The 21,386-nt window shown below is 45.2% G+C and overlaps 1 protein-coding gene across 2 annotated transcripts; it reads left to right on the top strand.

Moving 5' to 3' along the window:
* Positions 1-545: 545 nt before the first annotated feature.
* On the top strand, positions 546-20,179 carry S100A10 (S100 calcium binding protein A10). 2 transcript variants are annotated; one of them, XM_069218052.1, is made up of 3 exons: positions 546-701; positions 16,838-16,994; positions 19,839-20,179. In XM_069218052.1, exons 2-3 carry the CDS (start codon positions 16,857-16,859, stop codon positions 19,998-20,000), a joined length of 300 nt encoding a protein of 99 aa, XP_069074153.1. In that variant the 5' UTR covers positions 546-701; positions 16,838-16,856; the 3' UTR covers positions 20,001-20,179. The 2 variants fall into 2 exon arrangements, with proteins under 2 accessions (XP_069074153.1, XP_069074154.1); XM_069218053.1 differs by lacking the exon at positions 546-701 and adding an exon at positions 817-841.
* Positions 20,180-21,386: the final 1,207 nt, after the last annotated feature.

Raw genomic sequence — 21,386 nt, 5'->3', positions numbered from 1 at the left:
TTCTCCATTATCACATATGTGAAATCAGGGTGTACGCCGTGCAAAAATAATCTAATGTGTTAAGGGGAAACATGTTTGCATGCTCAATACCATTTTCTTAATTTTAAGGAGACTGGCATATATTCACATGATGCTTGTTGTATGCTTTAAATGCCAACCATTTTCAGAGCTCAGCTCGTGCAAGGGCTCTAAGAGCCGGACCCCTGGCTCGCCCACCTCTGTGTAAGCATGCGTGTTCAGCCTGTCGCATGTTTGCGTCTGCATGCACGAGCGGGTTTTTTTCGTCAGTATGTTGCTAGTTGGTATTTACTTGTGTGTGACTGGGTGAGGAGTGTGTGGTCGACGTGGAGTGCAGAAAAAAGGTGAAGATGGGGGACCGACGTTTGACCGGTAGGGGATAATGAGGGGAAGCAAAATGCGAGAGAGCGTAGGCGGTAAAAAATGTAAAAGAAGGGAGTGATGGAGAGAGCTAGCCTACCAGGCCGATAGATAAGTGCTTTTCGAGAGGTATCCGCGGGTGGTGAGTCAGTGAGGCTAGGCCTCAGATTTCACTGGGCTGGGCGCTAGCAGGGAGTGCCCTCCCGCCCACTTCCAGCAGGGAGTTCCCTTCCTCCCACTATAGGCGCTGGCGGCAGCCTCCCTGCTCACTCTTGCCTGGGGCGGTGCCGCGCAGTCTGCTGTCTCTCTCGTCTCTGCTGAAGGTGAGTGTAAACCCTTACGTTATTATCGGGAAGTGGTTTGCCCACTCCCAGTATGATTCCACCTGTTTTGTGGCACGTCTCGTGCCGTGTGCGGCTCCGTGCGCCCCAGAGGGGGCTGCTCGGAGAGAATCTACGCCTAGGTGAGTACGTGGCACTGCGAGAAAAGGCTAACACTAGAACCGAGAAGAAAAACACCTAGAAAGGACGCAGGGTAGAAGCGGAAGTTGGAATCCGTGCCAAATCTAGATTCAAAGTTGGGTGCAGTGATAGCGCTAGACTAACGGGGGCGGTTAAAAAGCATATGCATCTCAGAGCTGCGGGGGAAAGAAACACCCTGAAGGGTCCGGTGTCCGCTCCGTCTGTTTGGTACAAGGAAAGGAGTGTGACCAGTGCTTGCACTGAATTATAAACGTGTAAGTACTTACAAACCCATTGGAGTGTTCATCATGTAAGGGACGGAAGGACAGCAAAGAGAGGTAGATCAGGGTTTGTGAAACTCTTTAAAAGTGCCTTTTTTAATAAATAAGAAGGAACCATGCATGTTATCCAAGGCCAACCGGAGCTCTGCAAATGAACCAGAGAATATACTTGGGCTTCTGGAGCTCTGCACATTATACAGAAGCTGAACACAGGGAGAAGGAGCACCGAATATCGTCAAGAAACTAAGCATAGACAGCTCTGCACCTTATCTGGGGTCTAACCATGACCAACTGAAGCTCTGTGGTTGTTTCTTGGGGCGGAACCTGGGCATTATAAACAAAAACGAATCATGTTCATCTGGAGCTCTGCACTATATCCAGGAACGCAGAGCAGCGGGACCTCTGCACTAAATCTAGAAACCCAAACAAGAGCAGGCGGACCTCTGCACTATACCTAGGGCCCAAATCAGAACAACGGGACCTCCGCGCTATATCTAGAGCCCAACCTAGAGCAGCAGGACCTCCGCACATTATCCACTAGTGAAATCTAGACAGCTGAGCTCTGGCTTTAAACGGGAACCAGGCCTGGATCTGAGTTCGTATGTAAGGGGCGCTCCCTGATCGTCCATAGTAAAGCAGCTGGGACTCTACTCTTTATCCAGATCCTAGATCTTTTCAGCTGTAGCTCTATCCAGAAATACCTGATCTCAGATCAAAGTGCAACAAAAAAGCAGTAGATCTGTGACAGCCATGGTAAAGCTGGGGCAGGCATGGATACTCACAGGGCGAGGGCGGTTATCTAGAACTGATTGCGTGTTCGATGTCTCTCAGCTCTACACCGTACTGTGCATTGTACAGTGGAAGTGGATAACAAGGGCCTCTTAAAGCGACCTCGGCACTTCTGCAGCTCTGAACTTAGATTCTCTAAGGCCACAGACCGGCATGATGGAGGTCGAGGGCTGTCGCTATCGGCTCAGCCTCGCTGGCTGCGTTTGTTTAATCTTAATCGGGAGAGGCAAACAGATGGAACAGTTTATTCATTGTTTTAACGCAGAAGTTCCTTCGGTAGACCTTGTGAAGTCAGAGGGGGCGGGGGCCGCGCCCTGAGGAGCGGGGGAGGCTCATGGAGAACTCTGGGATATGTGCCGCCCGGCCGCCATGGCTAAGCGCCCGTTCTGGGCACAACGGGTGCCGGGAGTGAAACCTGCATGGCACAGCCTTATGAGCTAGGGCGGGAGAGGAGAGTTCTGCGGTGAAACCTTGCAGCTGTCGCGTCTTCACTGATCCATAAATGAATGTGGGGGTCAGTGACTAAAGGAGACAATCGTACCATGAGCAGAAGCAAAGAGTGCCTCGTAACTGCTTCTAGGCGCAAGCGGGAGAAGAGCAAGCCGAGTGCGGATAATTCACAGAGACCTGAAGGTCTGGCTTTAAAAGGGAGAAGGGTGGGGATATTGTGTCAAGGAAGGGGGCCAAGGTTCAGAATTATTGCGTTTTCATGTTCTCTGAACAGCTCGCGGCTGGGGGCGCTGTGTTATGAGAAACGAGGGGATACAGGCCGGGGTCGAGTTCCGAGAATCATCTGTCACCACATTCTAGCATTTAGTTCCAGATGTTCTGATCAGACTGTGGGTGATGGTGGGTGGTACCCTGCAATATTTTCCCGTGGGTGTCGCCCTTTCAGACATTTAAAGAGATAGTACAGGGTTGAAATGCGATTCTGGAGTTGACTGGTGACCGCTGGTCTTCTGCGTTTTTCAGAGTGGTGCTTTCATTTTTACTGGAAGCCTTAATAAGACCGAGCACCGTTTTTTTTGGGCTGTGCAAACTTCTAATTAGGGAGGCCTCGGCAATCTGTGGTTAATTATACGAGGTGGGAGTTGACTGATGATTTTCAGCTTTGGCGAACGGGAGAGTCTTTTCGAGACACCTCATCTGATGGAACATGGATGACTATTGCGTCTATTTGGGTCTTTAGGTTAAGATTCACTCCTTTGTTTTTTTCACCTTTATTTTTTATCAGTACTTTTTCGTCAAAGAAGTCTGCTTGGGACGAGGTGGCATGAGTATATTTCTTTCCCCGGTTAGTAGTACCCGGAATGGGGAGTTTGTTTCTTTTTTTCCAGATGTAGCCTGCCTGTGCATTAGCCACAAAAACCTGTCTGGTACTCCTTTCAAAATGGTCTTTCAACAGACATATTCAGTACGAAAAAAAACGATGTAGGCCATTCAAACTAGAATAGTTTTTGCTGTAATTGGAGACAATAAGGTATTTCTTTTTCTCAAAGTTTCTCCATCGTACCTTACCAATGACACAGATAAGATACCACTGCCTTGATAAAACTGTGCATACTACCATATCTCCCCACGTCTTAATTAATTTACATGCCAACATTAGAAGTGCTTAGACACAAACTTCCAATATTCATTGGGACCTGCATAACTCGAGGTCATCAGGACACTGCAATATGGAACATAAGCTAAGGTATCAAATTGCAGTGTTGTGTAAAATTAAAGGTGGGGATTGAAACATGTCTCAGGTAAAAATGAATCACATTATAATCTATTGTATAGCAGAAATTATGGTCTCAATTCATAAAGGTGTTATCGGCTGTCAATATTCTTTTACGGCTGAAAACACACTTAACTCACGCATGCCATGATGACTGCCAGGTGTACATACATGGGTATAGTACTGCACATTTCTCAGCAAGTCATGCGGAAATTAGGCACTGGGAAATGGATGTTTAAAGGCGTGGTCAGACTCAAATCGCCCATTTCAGACCTTGATAAGGCTTGATATATTATTCACACCAAGGGTAAGAACAGAAACCGGTCTTCCCCACATTTAGTGGAAGTGTAGGTCAAATGTTTTCTGCATGTAGGAAAAGATAAAGAAAAAATGTGCATTTGCAGAGCGGGTTCTATTCTCCCCATGTTTACATTTACCCTATGTAGATTTCCACACAGGCAGAATAGGAACCTGCGGAGATGTCACAAGACATTCCAAAAAACGCCTGGATCCTGCTTCTTGCGCACTTTTCGAACTGTGGCCCATACTTATACTTTTTTAGCGCCGCATTTGCGCCGCTTTTGACGCAAAAACGGTGCAAACTTACAAATACAATTATATTTTCTAAGTTTGCGCCACCTTTGCATAAAAAAAAAAGATGCAAATGCGAGCTAAAAAAGTATAAATATGGGCCTGTATGTCTGAACTAAAACCTGTAAAAAGTATGTTTAGGGGGAAATATCTCCGCACGTATTTTAAGCTTTTTGTGAATTGGGCCCTCTAAATTTACATTTTGTACTTTAAGTTTGTAGAGGAAGTCTGATCAGGAGCAGACTGCCCTAACGGAAATCTCAGATCTTGATGTCTTGAAAAAGCCGTGCGTTTGGTCGCATGTCAGCTTCACTGTGGCCAGGCCTCCTATTGAATGTACCGCCGCTTCTAGTCATTTAGGCTGGGATGCGCGCCCTCGTGCTTGTGCGTGTGTATCCTTCATCGAGTTCCTGAATCAGGGTGTTTGTTGGCAATGTATTCTGGCCTTGTGAAAGGGCTGGTCGAAGTCCAATGGGTGCGGTCCCGAGCAGGCGCGGCCTGCACAGTGTTAGCGAGCGCAAGTCTCAGCAGGGCCCAGGATACTATGTGTTCTCGTCTCCCACACCCACGGAAGGATGTACAGAGATTGGGCACGGTGCTGACATCACTGCTCAACCTGCTACCAGAAATGGTGTCTCTGGTATGTATCAGTCAGGTAACTCGGTGGGTTCAGCATCAGTGCACGAGGTGTATGTGTGTAACATAAGGCGGCGTGTAAGCAGCCAGGGCTGACATCTTCTCGCCACTTAGATGTGGATGAAATGTTTAAATATGCTGCCCCGTGCCTTCATAAAATGTGTAAATTTTCTGCACCTCCTCTTTTTTTAGCCCCCAACTGTTCTCGAGACATGCAGGTTTTCTTTTCTTTTATCAGTATGTGCCTAGTTCGAAGAGAGATGCCCCGGGAAATTTCACTGCATATAGTCCCTGTGCCCAGCCTCTGTCGCCAGTCTCCTCCTACAAGCACACGGCGCAGGTCTGAGGCCTCCTCTGAGCCGAAGAGTTGACCACAAGCGGCTTTTGCCGGTGCAGTGTTAGGGACAGTGCGGACAGCCGCCCTACCACACCATCACAAATAGCCACATGTGTCCCCACGTTACCAGAGGTGGCCTGAAAAATGACTATTTGTGTTGCCAAGGAAGCGTCAAAACTGCAAAATATTATGTTGCCTTAGGCTAAAAGAATTGAACTACTTTGTAACTGTGTTGTGAGTTCCTTAATTGATCACAGTCCCCCAAAAGGCCCACAACAAGCCTTCCCATTCCTGATTGTGCTAACCCCTTAGCTGTGAGGGGGTTAATCATGAAGCCTAGGTACCCAGAGCCAATAAATGAGCTGCACCTTGCAATGGGTTTTCATCATATACCGGGTATACAGCACTCCATTTGGTGAAATATAAAGAGTGAAAAATAGGTATCAAGGAAACCTTTGTATTTCCAAAACGGGCACAAGATAAGGTATTGAGAAGCAGTGGTTATTTGCATATCTCTGAATTCCGGGTTCCCCATACTAGTGTGTGAATTACAGGGCATTTCTCAACTAGACTTCTTTTTTTACACACTGTCTTAAATTTTGAAGGAAATATTGTAGAGAAAGACAAGGGGCAATAACACTTGTTCTTCTATTCTGTGTTCCCCCAAGTCTCCCGATACAAATGGTACCTCACTTGTGTGGGTAGGCCTAGTGCCCGCGACAGGAAACATAACATGGGCACATCACATTTTTATATTGAAATCTGCTGTGTTTTTTTAAAGTGCCTAGCTGTAGATTTTGGCCTCTAGCTCAGCCGGCACCTAGGGAAACATCTCAAATCTATGCATTTTTGAAAATTAGACACCTAGGGGAATCCAGGATGGGGTGACTTATGGGGCTCTTACCAGTTTCTGTTACCCAGAATGCTTTGCAAACCTCAAAATCTGACAAAAACAAACATTTTCCCCTCAGATTTCGGTGCTGCAAAGTTCTGGAATCTGAGAGGAACCAAAAACTTCTTTCCACCCAGCATTCCCCTAAGTCTCCCGATAAAAATGATACCTCACTTGTTGGTATGCCTAGTGCCCGCAACAGGAAATGCCCCAAAACACAACGCAGACACATCGCATTTTCCCAAAGAAAACGGACATGTTTTTTGCAAAGGGCCTAGCTGTGGTCTTTGCCCTCTAGCTCAGCCGTTACCTAGGGAAACCTAGCAAACCTATACATTTTTGAAAACTAGACATCTAGGGGAATTCAGAATAGGGTGACTTGTGGGGCTCTCACCACGTTCCGTTACCCAGAATAGTTTGAAAACCTCAAAACGTGGCAAAAAACACTTTTTTCTCACATTTCGGTGATGGAAAGTTCTGGAATCTGAGAGGAGCCACAAATTTCCTTCCACCCAGCATTCCCCCAAGTCTCCCGATAAAAATGGTACCTCACTTGTGTTAGTAGGCCTAGTGCCCGTGTCAGGAATGGATCACACAACGGTCAATGTTAGTCCTTACATGAGGGCAACTAGTGACCCTGGAGTGATCTATTCCTGATGCAGGCACCAGGTACAGGCACTCAAGTGGGGTAGTGTTTTTATCAGGACTGGTGGGGAAATACTGGGTGGTAGGAATTTTGTGGATCCCAGCATATTCCTGTTGTTTGTGTGACAGAAATGCAAGAAAAAATAGAGTTTTTATTCAACATTTCACCTTTGCAGGGTATTCCGCGTAAGAAAACATTGGGGAATCCACACAAGCCACACCTCTGTGGACTCCCCCGGGTGTTTAGTTTCCAGAAATGTCTGGTTTGGTAGGTTTCCCTATATATTTGCCGAGCCCAGGACCAAAAAGCAGGTGTCTGCCTTACAAAATCAGGTTGTATTGTGATAGACAATTTTGATGTCTCCACAATACGTTTTGGGTGGTGGAATTTGGGGCTGAACTAAATTGCGGAGCTCCCAAGAGAACAGTCTCTGTGCTTGCCACCACATGCACCTGCTCTCTGGTTTGGGCTAACCAGCTACTGTCCCTCTGCACAGACTGTGCTTGCGAAGGGACAGCAGGACTGTCCTCATCATCTCACTCAGAATCACTGGAAGAGGAATTGTCGGAAAAATCACTCCTAAAGTCTGCGTCATTGTCCTATCCCTCAGATGCTGTCTCAATATCTGCTGTCTCAATCTCTGATCTTAAGTCAGAGCTGCCCTCTATAACTCGAGTTAGGGCATGAGCAGCAGTCATCCAACAAGACGCCATCCCTGCTATCTCTGCTACTGGCTAAACGTGCGCTCTAAAACACTAGTCTACGTAGACAGTCACAAAATTGCTGGTGGGTGTGATGCCTACAACAGTAAAGGTCAGTCACCTTACCTTTGCTTCTTCCCTCAATAATTTCTCTCAAGACACTCAAAAAACACAAAAAAGACACACTATTACTTCACCTTGTCACATACCAATCGTCACAATCTTTAGCGCCTCTGGAGCCAATCCAACAATCATTATTGGTGCTCCCACTCCCATGACCTCCTCCTCGGATTCTCTCACTACCACCCAGCAAAAGTGCCCTTCATCTCTCCATAGCCCCCCTCGCACATACATTTCATTTGTATTATAGCAAAGGTAATTACTGGCTTTACTAATCCACTCAGCTCTTTACATAAAATACAAATTTGATCTTTGCAGTAGGCATATAAACCTTCTGCACTATTTTATGGCTTCAAAACTGCCACTAGACAAAAGTCAGATCCTTTTGTAGAAGAAACATAATCACAAGTTACTTGACTTTTTTATTGCTGCCTAAAAGCTTCAGTTGAAACGCGTCAGTTGAAGTATGTTCGTTGCTTTGAAGGTGCAAGTTTCAACTGCAAGAGAACTGGTGGCGAATATATATATATATATAAAGAGATGTGGGTGTGGGTTTCCTGGGGGCGGATCACAGCCCCCAGGGAAGCCACACACGCATTGACAAAAGTGATATCTCTCTCTCTCTCTCTTATATATATATATATATCTATATATAGATATACATATCTATAGATATGGGGGGGCGTAAACTTGTTATTTTTTTTAAATATGCCCCTGGGGGGAGGGGAGGGTCATCCCTGGTGTCTAGTGGGGTTTCCTGACTGTTTCAGGAAGGCATTGTTTGAAAGGGGAGAATCCCCCGTTTCAAACAAGTCCTTCCCAAATGGTGGAGAGGCTCGTTTGGGCCCGTTTTCCCCACTGGAGAAGGAAGCGGCCTTACCTCCGCTTCCAGCTCCAGTGGGGAAAACAGATTGTGACATCAGTGCGCCACGTGCCGTGCTGACGTCACAAAGGGGCGGGGGGAGACACGGAAGCTCTTCCGTGTCTCCCACGGGTATTTCAATTTAGAAAAATTCTCTGGTGCAATGTTTTTCCACCCCCTCCCTAGTGTCCACTTATGAGGTTAAATTATTACTTTTCTACTTGAAAGGATCGACAAGACAAAGGTGTAGCAACCCTCTCTTTTAGCCGTCCCCACAGTAATGAATATGGATGGGACATAAAGAGAACCTGATGGTAGTGCAGTCACACACTTGTTACACCCCTATGCAGACTCAGGCTTAGACAGTCTGCTTGGGGAAAACTGGTCGGGAGGCACGATTATCACAATGAATAAAAGTTATACTGTAAGCTATCTTCTGAACTTAAGGGGGAAGGGTCCCTGCAGTCCCTCTGCAAATGAGGTTGAGGAGGGGAGATTACTTCTAACTCGCCCACAGATAGGAGGACTTTCACAGTGCAAAGCTATGTCTAAGCAAGGAAGAGTGTGGGGATAAACAGAACACTAAGCAGCCAAAGGTAGTATACTCACTTCCAGTATGTTCAGTTACAGACGTGGCCACCAGTTTTGGGTCAAGATGTGCCCTGATCACAATGGGTGCCGCATGACTTTATCAATCATGTGCACGTGGATACGGCCAACAACACAAATGCATCAGTGTAAGTCAGCATTCACCTTTTCTGTGGTTCTAAATACCAACAGGTAGCCTCTTTCTACGGGCCCTCAATTTTCACCAATATGGGAAATAAGGCACAGGCAGGTGTAGTATTTGCACCAGTGTCAATGGTGGAAGATGAATCTGGTCCTGGGCTATGCTAAGGTTGGGGAGGAATGGGGTTGGACATGCTTTGTTGCTGTTGACAAAGTGCTTTTATGCTGAGATGGGCTTTCCTGGGACCGTTTGTTCCTGGTTGTGGACTGGACTGGGAGCCGGTGTGTGCTAGTCTTGAGCTCAGCTGCACTTGGCTGAGCATACTGCTAGGCTACTCTGCTGTTACGCTGGGCAGGGATAGGCAGTTTATGCTTGGTTGTTGGCCTGTTGTATGCCCAGATGTGGGCTGAGCACACAGCTAGGCTACTCTGCTGTTAAGCTGGCTAGGGATAGGCTGGCTTATGCTCCATGGTTGGCTGAGCACACGGCTCGGCTTCTCGGCTGTTACGTTGGGCAGGGAAAGCCTGGTTTATGCCCAGTTGTGGGCTGAGCACACAGCTAGGATACTCTGCTGTTACGCTGGGCAGATATGGCCTGGTTTATGCCCTTCATTGGCTGAGCACACAGTTAGGCTACTCTGCTGTTAGCTGGGCAGGGATTGGGCTGGTTTATGCCCGTTGTGGGCTGAGCACACAACTAAGCTACTCTGCTGTCCATCTGGGCAGGGATGGGCTGATTTATGCTTGCCAGTGGGCACCTGGGAAGACTAACCATGTGCCGAGCTGAGTTGTGCTGGTTTGGCTGATGCTTAGTAGTGTGCCCAATGCCTTGCTGGACGAGCTTTGTACAGATCTGAGGTGGACTAGTTCATGCTTGGTTGCAAACTGAGCACCTGGTTGGACTCCTTTTGTGCTTAGCTTGGTTTAGCAGGGCAGGTTCATGCTTTGTTGTGGTCTGAGCACCTGGCTGGGGGGATACTCGTGCTGACCTGGTTCATGCTTGTTGCGGACTAGGAGCAGGGCTGGGCCACACTTCTGAAATGGGCTTAGCAGGGAAGATTTAAGATTGGTGTGGGAGGGCTACTCCTGTGTTTGGCTGGGTTGGCTCAGACTTTGTTGTTTTCTGAGCTCTTGGTTGTGCTACATTTGTGTGGGCCTGGGGAGGGTTTTGCATGGTTGTGGATTGAGCGCCCGGCAGGGATACCTTTGCACTGGGCTTGGCTTGGCTGAGCAGGTTTATGTTTGCTGTTGGCTGATGCCCAGTTGAGCTACTCTTGTGTTTAGCTGGACAGGGTTTAGCTTGTTAGTGGGTTGGGCTATGTGCAGGCCTGGCCAATGATCTCCTGCTTTCACCTGAGCTTGTATATAAATTGGCAGAGTTAAACAGTCCGCCTAGTCCTTTGGTACTGTACTAGACAATGCTCAGAAATTGACTCAGCTCCTTGTTGTGCAGGCTGTGAGCTGGACTGGAATGGACAATATACTGGGTGTTAATCTGCTTTGGGTTGTGGACAAAACACAGTGAGATAACTCAGTGTCAGGCATATCATGCTGTTTACTTTAACATTTTAAATCACTTTCAAAACAGACAAATTAGTAAAATGGTACTGGTCTTCTCTACCCCAACTATTTCAATCCACCACCATACACCTCTCTCGCCCTATTCTGATTTCCATGCCACAGTTTTCATTCTAGGAGCGCCAGCTCTGGCCTCAAAATAAGTTAATTGAGCCTATTAATAGCCCGTATTATTAGCGCCCTAGGGAAAATCCAGCTTTTAGCATGTGCACATTGTTAAAAAAAAACAGCAAACGCATCAGATTTCTTATCAATAGAATCAAACAAAATCTAAAAGTTACATTTTTTTAACAGCCCACATTAAGTACAAAGACAATCTACCTCAGCAACAGGCATGTGCCTAATTTTGCCGGGTGTGGAAATACAATGTTGGCTCTCAGCATGTGGACTACGTGAAAACGTTTGAAGTGCCACGTTAATGAAAGAAAATAAGGATATTCACTAACAAGCAGAATTAAGCCCAGAATCACAGGCCTGCTCTCTCAAGCATAGATACACATTCACATTACTGAGGTTATGAAGGGCGTACATTGACATCTAGTGCAGGAAAGGAAGCATTTTAAGTCTCTCCTTATTGTTTACAACATTCTGCAACACCAGAGTCTGTCAGCTGAAGCAAGATTTTCTAGACACTTTAGATCACCCTCCCACTTTGTGTCCCAACAGTGGACATCAACCTCGCCATCAAGGAAGATACTGCCAAAAAAAACAAAGATATCCTGGTGCAAGCTCTCTCTTCTAATAAAAACAATGACCATGTCTTCCAGAAAGCTACTTCAGAATTGCTGTTCAAGACCCTGTACTCTTGCTCCCCGATGGTGGTAACACCCTGCTCCGTGGCCTCTCAGTCTCCATATTAGCACACCTTAAGTGGAACCTACTCATTATACCAAGTGTCATTCAGGGCTTGAAGACATATGATCACATCACCCCCATCCTGTTAGGACATAATTGGCTCCTCTTGCTGGCCAGTGCAATCTTCAAAATCAGCTGCATCATTTATAAAACCATCACGAGCATCCATGCATGTCTTGCAGACAAGCATACCATTGCTGGTGGTCCTCGGCCATCCCACAGCCAGGACACAATTAGATTACAAACTAAGGAGTGTTATTAAGAAAAAACAAAGCTGCAGACCTTTTCCAGGTATGCGCCAAGAATCTGGAAATATATCCTTTGTATGCATCAGCACCACCTCAACACTGATCCAATTTAGAAACAGTTGAAGTACATCACAATGTGGCAACAGTCCACAAACCAGCGATCTCTCCTCCAACTTGATGACTTAATTCTTGTCTTTGACCCGGTACAGCTCTCTACTGCATTTTGCCTTGGTTCGCTATAGAAATACTACATACAAACATATATCCCATAACCTAGTGGTCATTTGAACAGTCCAGTACAAAAGGATTAGTGGGATATTTTTTAAAACAAAAGTCTCTTTATTTGGGAACCTCTGTTCCATTCACCTCAGGCCTAATATCACTTAGATGCAAAATAAAAACCCTTAATTTAAAATCTGGCTAAGGCCGTGCCACCAACTCGGGTCATAAGCTGTCGATGCACTCATTATCACCGTCTGATGTTTCTATAATTTTACCTCTTCTTCCTGCCAGGAAGCACTTGGAAGCGGACATGCACTATACTAAAATCTCAATAAATGCTAAATCAAATAATAAGCCATGGCTAATATCCTGTATATGTCAGCAGAAAGTAGCTATCTTGCTAAAAACAGAGACACAAGCCACCCTTGTTAGGGAATTGGTTTCAGTTCTTGGGGCAGCGACTGCTCATTGCAAAGCGGGGGTGGCAGTGTGGTTGTGCAATAAGTGCTTTTTTTCTGAGCGTCCAGTAGCTCAACAGTGCCACACGATCCTCTAGGTCTGATTTTATTCAACATGTTTCGATTTTCCACGGATATCAGAAATAGGACACAAATCCGTTTTGCTGTCTCAAATTCAGCAATACCTTCTCCTGGTGCCTGTATGATGGCAGTATGATTAGAGGAGCCACTTTTGTCTTTCCACCCTCCTTGGTGATGCCAACAATGATTGACTTGTTGCGAGAGACAACCCTTAGGTTCTCTTGATGTGCGGTCTTTAGATCTGGCCCCAAAAACACAACTTATTTACGAGGAAGACTAAACATCAACATTTGGTGACATTCCCACTCTCAGAAAAACATCAGAGCTGTGTGATGGAGAAAGCCCTATGGAGGTGTCCTGCCACTCCGGAGAAAAGTGGGAGGAAAGAAAAATAGGCATGCAAGTGCTCTTCCACATTTGGGAAAAAGCCATGGAGCTAGGCAGAAAGGCTATGGCATCTCCTTAGAGATTCATCTTGAATGAAAGAACTGGGCGAGCAGAACTCCCAAAAATGGAAAGTAATATGAAAACATACCAGATGGACTTGGAAACAAATATATGCATGTTGGTTTGCTTCTCTTAGTAAACTGTTGGAAAAGCCAGATTAACCAACGTTAGATGGCAGCTTCTCAAACCAGACTCCGGTTGTTCCAGACAACTGTTGGGTGCAGCCCTAGGCTTTGTATCTACACGTTGTTTTGCAGATGCATTGGTTGCAATTAATTCTGGTCGGAAGCAGTGGTTTACATGTAAGTATAGCGAAAAAAGCTGGTCATCTTTATCGGTGTGCAACAAGTGCACCTCTACTTTGCTGGCATGGATACCGCATGCACAGTTGAGCATGGTAATGACTGATGACTGGTGGAGGACAGGCTAAGGTGCTCATTGCAAGTGAGGAGTAAATCCTGACTCTACTTGTAGAGGGAGTTACTGGCTGAATCAGGATTAGAGGTTGTGTTTGAAAACAGTAGTCTTCAGGTTTTGCCATGGACCCATTCCTCCCGAAGCAGGTGGAAGTTATCTTCTAGGGAAAAGTGACTGGAAAATCTGTGGAAACCAGTGCATAAACACAGGGCCAATCTTCAATTCTAAGTGTGGGATACATCGGGAGACGAGATCAACCACAAATGCAACCTTTCAGTGTATACATGCGGTTTTACTGTATGACACTAAATTGAGGTCAATAATATCGACTTTCAATAATATTGCATCCAGTATACAGCCTACCACCAGATTGTCAACGTAAGTATAATTATTATTATTGCCTCTATTTCTACTTACCAAGACTTACCATGTGAAGTCGTGTTGATTAGGTCGATATAGCTGATGCAGTATTTTTGTCATGCTATATAACAAATACTATACAGTGATAGAGACCATATTGCCAGTTGAGATTATCATCCAACTAGTTGACAGATATTTCTGCAGGTTTAAGTACATTTCTGCACAGACATTCTAATTTTGTGAATTATGAATTCATTTTTGGTTGTAGAATCCTATTTCTTAACAGCTTGCTGATGGCCGCAGGAGCATTTAGGCATCAAGAAGCATCCAAATTGAACGAGAAAGCTATTATGATGTTTCAACAATGCTGTAGCCCAGCTGCTTAGTAGGTCGGGGGATCTCAGAAGCACGATAAATACAGAATAGTCTATTAATCTAACCAAATGATTCCTACAGAATTAGTTCAGAGGTGCAATGAGAAGGAAAACAATACTAAAGTAGCAGTTATAAACAAGCCTTGGCAAATCCCTTTGGCTCTGCCAAAGCAGACTCATTGGCTTTGCTCATGCTTTTGAGCGATAATGCTCAGCATTAACAAAAAGAAAATGTTAACTGCTAATGCTGAACAGCATTGATAAAAAAAAGATGATGCATATGCTTGCATGTATCATTACACATGGGAGCGTCCTACTGCTGTGGCAGCCCCAGCGCATGTGTGCATCACCATGCATGGTCGCATATGCATCGGCTTTCATTTTTTTTTTATTTCAGCCTTCTAACATGGCGGCAACACATCTTTCAGTGGTAAATTAAAAATAATGTGCATGAAAGCACATCGCAAAAGAGCTTTTCAGCGCCAAACTGAAGTTGCCTCTCCCTCCTAATAGGTTAAAATAAATGTAATTAAAAAAAACGGAACTGGAAGGGACAAGAGAGCAACAGAGAATGAGGGTTCCTGATGCCATGAAGTAAACACCACAAACAAGCGTGTCCCGATTCCTCCCATCTATTACTCTTTCTTTCTTCCTCGCCTCTATGGATTTAAACCTTTTACTTTATACTGCGTCTTACCTCTGGCCCCTCAATAATACACAGTATTGGGAAATGATTCTAGTGGTCCTACTTGAGCTGCATTTTGTGGCTGACATTCACAAGCCAGGGGAGTCTGGAACACTTTATTATGTGCACGTCATGCTGCAACCACCTAAACAAAAAAATGTTGTTATTTTATTCAAAATGGGCGAGCCGCCTAGAAGTGGGAAACGTGCCTGTTCCTCCAGGCGAGAGAGGAGTGTCTCTTGAGGTAAAGAAGAACATGACATGTAGAACTGGTTATTTCACAGTGGATGACTGTGTAAAGAAAAACAACAGTATAAATATTTTAGAGAAGTTGATTTATAAAACAGCAAAGCTAGAACATTTCACAAATGTATATTTGTTTTTTATTAGCCTTCATTTAAGCGTAAAGGGTGTTTGAAATCCATAATCTCTAAACGTTTCCTGAGATAGCATGGTTAGAGAGGAGTGCAACTGTTCCCTAGGGCTTTGGGCTGGAGCTACTGTTAAGACTTCTCTGGACAAGCCAGGCTGAATGGGGGTAGGACGTTAGATGCACTTTCTTGAGTGTAAAACGCTATAATTTCGAGGAAACCCAGATGGCAATATTAGTTTACTTTAGTTTTTCAATTAAATAGTACAGTGCTCCGCAATCATTGGACACTAAACAATTTCCCTTGTTCTTAGGACTCCGGGGAGTTTATGGTTAGCGGATTCAGTAGTTTTCATTCTTTCAGTGTGACTAGATATTCATGCAAACTACAACGGATCCATGCTGCAGTATGATGGAAGATTTTTTGTGTTGTGTTCCAAAAAAGGATCCTACATGCAAGCCAACTGAATCAGATTGATCTATGTGATCTAGATGAATACCGGAGTTGAAGAAACCAGTTCTGAAGAAACTTCATCAAACCTGGTTATTCATATTTTTCTACATAAAGGATACTCTACAAGACATCTAATCAAATCCATTGCGGTGAATTACTTTGCTGTTAAAAAAATATAAGGTTGTTATGTTTTTGGCATGAATCATATTGATCCCATTTGATGATCTAAATATCTCACCCTCTGTCCTTGTTTTAAATGTGTCATATTGTTTCCTCTTTTCCCTTGCAAAAACTCTACATTCTCCTCCTGCTTTCTTTTGTTTTCCTGTCACGTGAGAAGCACATAAATCCCCTCCCTTATCCCTTCATTTCCCCCTCTGTCTTCGTTCAGCCTTCTTCATGACCCTTCTTTCCCCCACATCACTCCTTGTCCCTTTCTTTTTTTATGTATCTGAATGGTGGTGGTGGGGGTCAAAACCCCACAATCCCTATCAACCTCCCATACCCATACTTCATGCACTTTCTCCCCAACTTCGCATCCCCTTCCTGCATTTAGTCATCTGATCAGTCTTTTTCATTACTTAATTAAAAATTTTTTTTTTGCTGTTTCTACACCCCAACACTGAACATTTTCTTCATTCCTTTCCTCCACACTTTTTCAAGATTTTTTTCATCTTCTTTAATCTGTACAGCCGCCAGTGCCCTTCCCAAACTGGTTCGTAGTTTATATATTTTTCTATACCCCCAAACTCAATTCATATGTTTTAAGATACTCTTATAATTAAAAACATCTTTGGAATTGTAAGACGTTTGCATCTTTTTTCTCCATATCAGACCGGGGATTCAATCTCATGACGGTGTTTTTTTTGTTGCATAAAATTGTGTTTTCACCGAATAGGAGGGTTACCATTTTGGTGTCATCTGGATTATGTGTTCCAGTTAACTATCAAGGAAACAGACAGACGTTGATTAATATATGGAATGGTGGATGTAAATTGGTAAAACAACAGGAAATTAAGCTTTAATTAAAGAATTTCTTACTAGGCATGTTTCTGCATCCAACCTTGTTTTAGATGAAATGTTCTGCTTTGTTCTGGTTATAGAATTAAACCATACATCTTTATTTGTCCTTTTCTTGAAAGATTACCACAAGCTGTCAAGATGGTGGTACCAACTCAACTGGAACAAGCTATGGAGACCATCATGTTTACTTTTCATCACTATGGCGGAGACAAAGGCTACATGAACAAAGATGATCTCAAACGCTTCATGGAAAAGGAGTTCACTGAATTTCTCAGGGTAAGCAAACATCGATGAGATGTTAACCCCAGCCAGTGTTAATCTTTCTCATACAAATAAGTCTAGCATATGTAAGGCTTCTGAACTTCTTCAATCTTGGGTTTCTTTCCCATCTCCCTGACATTCAAGTAACAGAGACAGAAGAACCAGCAATATGAGAAGTACATGGGCATTGGGTAGGGCGCACTCGCCTATTGGTACCCAATGTCCTGTGGATTCAGTACCCTTGTTGTGGTAATGGCATACCATAAGCTACATCAGGATAGCCTTGAGCTGACAACTTTCCTCTTGCTTAGAGATATGTTTGCTACAATCATGGCACCCCACTTTCACATAGAATTCTCCAAGATTGGACAGCAACAAGTGAAGATAAAATACAATCCAGTTTCTACAAAGATGTAGAAGCACTAGTTCAAGAAGCAAAATCACAACCCTTCCTGATGTTGGTTGTCATATAATTTTTACACCTTTAAAATTGTGTTATACCTTAGGGCGGTCTGCCCCACAACTTTTTCCTTCATCCTCCATTTTTGCTGACCTCGTTTTTGCTGGTGTTAGGACTCTGTGCACTTCACCACTGCAAACCAGGGCTAAAGTGCTGGTGCTCGCTGCTTAAAACGTGGCAACATTGGCTTATATCTAATTGGCATATTTAGTTTACCTATAAGTCCCTAGTAAAGTGCACTACTAATGCCCAGGGTATGTGAGTTAAATACTGCTAGGGGCCTGCAGCACTGACTGTGCCACCCAATTAAGTAGCACTTTAAACATGCCTGAGTCCTGCCATTGCAGAGCCCGTGTGTGCAGTTTTAAACTGCCATGTAGACCTGGCAAAATAAACCTTTTGCCAGGCCCAACCCTTCCTTTTCAATACATACAAGTCACCCCTAGGGGAGGCCCTCGATAGCCCACAGGGCAGGGTACAGTGTATTTAAAAAGTGGGGCATGCACTTTCAACTTTAACATGTCCTAGTAGAGAAAAACTCTTAAATTTTGTTTTCACTTCTGTGATGCCTATCTCTCCCATAGAATAACATTGGAGTTCCAAATGAGGAGAGATAACCAGTTCATGTTTGGTGTCTTTGGAGTTGTAGTGAAGGGACGTCCCATTTTATGGTAAAGTCAGGCTTTTGATCACCATGACAAAGACGCCACTTTTAGAAAGGTGGCATTTTTCTGCCTTTAGCCCTTTTGTGTCTATAGCCTGGCCTAACTGTCAGTGTAAATTTCATACTTTGTGAATTCCTCCCACACAGTCACACAATGGAGGGTTAGGTGTGCCTGGATGGGCCATATGCTGGCAGGATAGAGGGAGTGGAGCTAAGTACAGTCCTACTTACAACTGAATAGCCTGTGCTCTACCTTCAAACACTGGGCCTAACAACCCTGCACTGTCACTTCAGACAGCTTGGAGCTGGGGTGGGGGCGATTCCTTGCACTTCAAAACCCATGTCTAGAAGCTTCTCCGACCTTTCAGAACCAGAACACCAGGGAATAAAAGAAGGATCTCAGACACCGTCTCTTCAATACACTTCTGGACCTGTGGATTCTCTTCCAGGAAGAAGAGCTGCTGCGCTGCTAAAAGGACTGCCACTCTGCTGGGCTGCTGCTCTGAAGGAACTGTGGCCCTGCTGAGCTGGCCTGCTGCCTGCTTTCCTCCTGCCTGAGGAAGAAGGACTGAACCTGCATCTTCATCATGAACCTAGGACCCCAGAGTGTCTCAAGAGCAATTCTGCTGGCTCCCTGGTCTGAGCCTCAGGGGCATAAAAGGCTCCCCAACAGCAACTGGACCAATCTTAAAGTTAGTTCCTAACCCCTAAGTGGTGCATCTTAGGACCCTTGGGGCGGCTCTCGAGCTATGAAATCAAGCTTTTGGGCTCTTCATGACCACAAATAGGCACGTTCCGACTGAGACATTACGCTCACACCGTAGTGTGAGCTACCGCCCGCCCTTCTCCTTGCATAGCAGCCTCGACAGCCCATGGGGGACCGCCATGTAAAGCTGCAGTCTGCCTGTCCACAACGCCCAGCCTGCTTTTTCCACCATGCCTACTGACACCCCCAACACTCTCCTTGCTCCTAGCGACCCTCTGCAACACGAGAGGGACACTTGGCACAAAGCTTGAGAAGGTAAACCTTCAGTGGAACTAATCTGGAACTGTATCCAACCTGCACCCGCAGTCCATCTCAGTGGGCCTGACCTTTTGACTTTGACTCGGTCCAGCTTGACCAGATCGCTGCGGTTGGTGATCTATGCTTTTAGGCTTTATTTTACAGTTTATTCTTTAAAAATTCATAACTTCGGTTCTACTGGTTAGATTTTTGACATTTTGGTCTTGTTTTATTTATTAAATTTTGCCATATTTTTCCAACCTGATGTGAGATACTTTTTGCGTGGTGTTTTCACTGTTTTACCATTTGAAGTGCTGCACAAATAATTTACACATTGCCTCTAAGTTAAGCCTGACTGCTCCCTGTTGTCTCACTTCTTGCCCACTTTATCTCTGGTCCTGATAGTTCAATCTATCTTTTTATTCTTGCTCAAGAAGGTTTTGTGCCTTCTCAGATTTGGTGGTGATAAATAATTTGGAGGTTATCCACCTGAGAGTTTTTACATTTATCTGCATTTGCATCACTTTTTATCCCAGTTCCTGTCCAGCTGAATTCTGGTATTTGTAGGTAAATCTAAATTCATGAACTGAGAAGAACTATTCCATCTTTGCAGTTTGCATAATTTAAAGCCAATCTCATTAATGGGGTGACCTCTTTTTGTCTTTCAGTTCCCTTTCTATCGGAACTGTACCATTCTGTAACCTCCTTTGATTTTATGTTTGTTTCCAACAGAACCAGAAGGATCCTTTGGCAGTGGACAAGATCATGAAGGACCTAGACCAGTGCCGGGAAGGACAGATCAACTTTCAGAGTTTCTACTCCCTCATTGCTGGGCTTAACATCGCCTGCAATGACTACTACGTCGCGCACATGAAGCCCAAGTCAAGAAGCTAGGAATGCTATCAAATACTGGAACCCCGCGCTGCCATGACGGCATTACAGTATGGAGCGATGAACTTACATGCTCTCTCTGCGAGAGGGAGAAAAAAAGAGTGATAATCCTTGATGTAACTCTTGCAACCCACTACCACTGACTCAAAAAATAAAGATCCTCCTTGGCTTGTTTTGGTAAATATTGTGAGTATATTTCTTGCTCCTTGTCCCAGGCAGGGTGACCAGTTTTCTCAATCCGTTTTCATTTCCTCCTTATTCTTTACCCTGCCTCACCCTGCACATATACGTTTAAGATAAGGTGTTACATATTTTTAGGTTAAACCCACCCAACCGTCTTCAGCCATGAAAAAGAAAAGCCACCACACGCCTTTTCTCATAATTCTTGTATATTTCTAAATGCAGCTAGCAGTAGAATTACCAGGAGAAGTTTGTGTGTGGGGGAACTTGTGCCCAAGCAGGATTTTTGCATTTTGAATTTCTCCTTCTTGAGGAAGAGATTGAGGTCTTGAAGGTCTAGGACAGGACGTAAGCCTTTGTCTTTTTTGGGCACCAGAAAGTAGCGGGAAAAACAACCACAACCTACTTCTGGTGCAGGGACCCTCTCTATGGCTCCCTTGGTCAAGAGAGCCATAACCTCCTGGCGGAGAAGTGCCAAATGATCCTCCCGAATACGGCGGACTGATGGAGGCATGGCTGGTGGGGCAGATTCAAAGGGGAGGGAGTAGCCCCTTCGAACGATCTGCAAAGCCCACCTGTCCGTAGTGATGGATTCCCAGTGGGGTAGGTGATGGCGAATCCTGTCGCAACTGGACCAGAGTGAGGGGACGGACTAGGAGGGTTTGGAGGCTGCAGTAGGGGCAGGGCTGGACTGGGCAGACCTCTGGTTCCCTGTCCCACGCAGGATTCCACGTCCCCGGCCACGCAGTGGCTGAACAGCATAGGTGGCATGGTGGTTGGGGTACGGATGCAATAGGGAGCCCCTTCCGTGGCCAAGAAAGGAGCGAGAGGCGGACTGTTGTGGACAAGGGGCAGTGGAAAGGCTGAGGGACTGAGCTGTAGCCTGGGAGTCCTTTAACCTATCCAAAGCCGAGTCTGCCTTGCCTCCAAAGAGACGGGAGCCATCAAAGGGCATTTCCAGAAGAGTCTGTTGGACATCCCCTGAAAACACAGATGTACGCAACCAGGCGTGGCACCTCAAGGTCATTGTCGTCGCAACCGATCTACCAAGAGAGTCGGTCGTCTCCAGCCCACATCTGATTGTGAACTTTGCCGGTCGTCTCCAGCCCACATCTGATTGTGAACTTTGCCGCATCTCTCCCATCGGTGACAGCTTGGGAGACGATTGCAAGGGCCTCCTCCAGTATCTGCGGCAGAACTTGCGTGACC

Source organism: Pleurodeles waltl, chromosome 12 (genome assembly GCF_031143425.1).
Source record: "Pleurodeles waltl isolate 20211129_DDA chromosome 12, aPleWal1.hap1.20221129, whole genome shotgun sequence".
NCBI lineage: Eukaryota > Metazoa > Chordata > Amphibia > Caudata > Salamandridae > Pleurodeles > Pleurodeles waltl.
The sequence above is the reverse complement of the archived record's forward strand: the minus strand, read 5'-3'. Positions and strand labels throughout refer to the sequence as shown.

Bases quoted from the DNA above. Each gene is read 5' to 3' on its own strand.
- S100A10 (XM_069218052.1), top strand. From the start codon at position 16,857: ATGGTGGTACCAACTCAACTGGAACAAGCTATGGAGACCATCATGTTT. The intron at 16,995-19,838 runs GTAAGCAAACAT...TGTTTCCAACAG, and splicing joins AGTTCACTGAATTTCTCAGG to AACCAGAAGGATCCTTTGGC.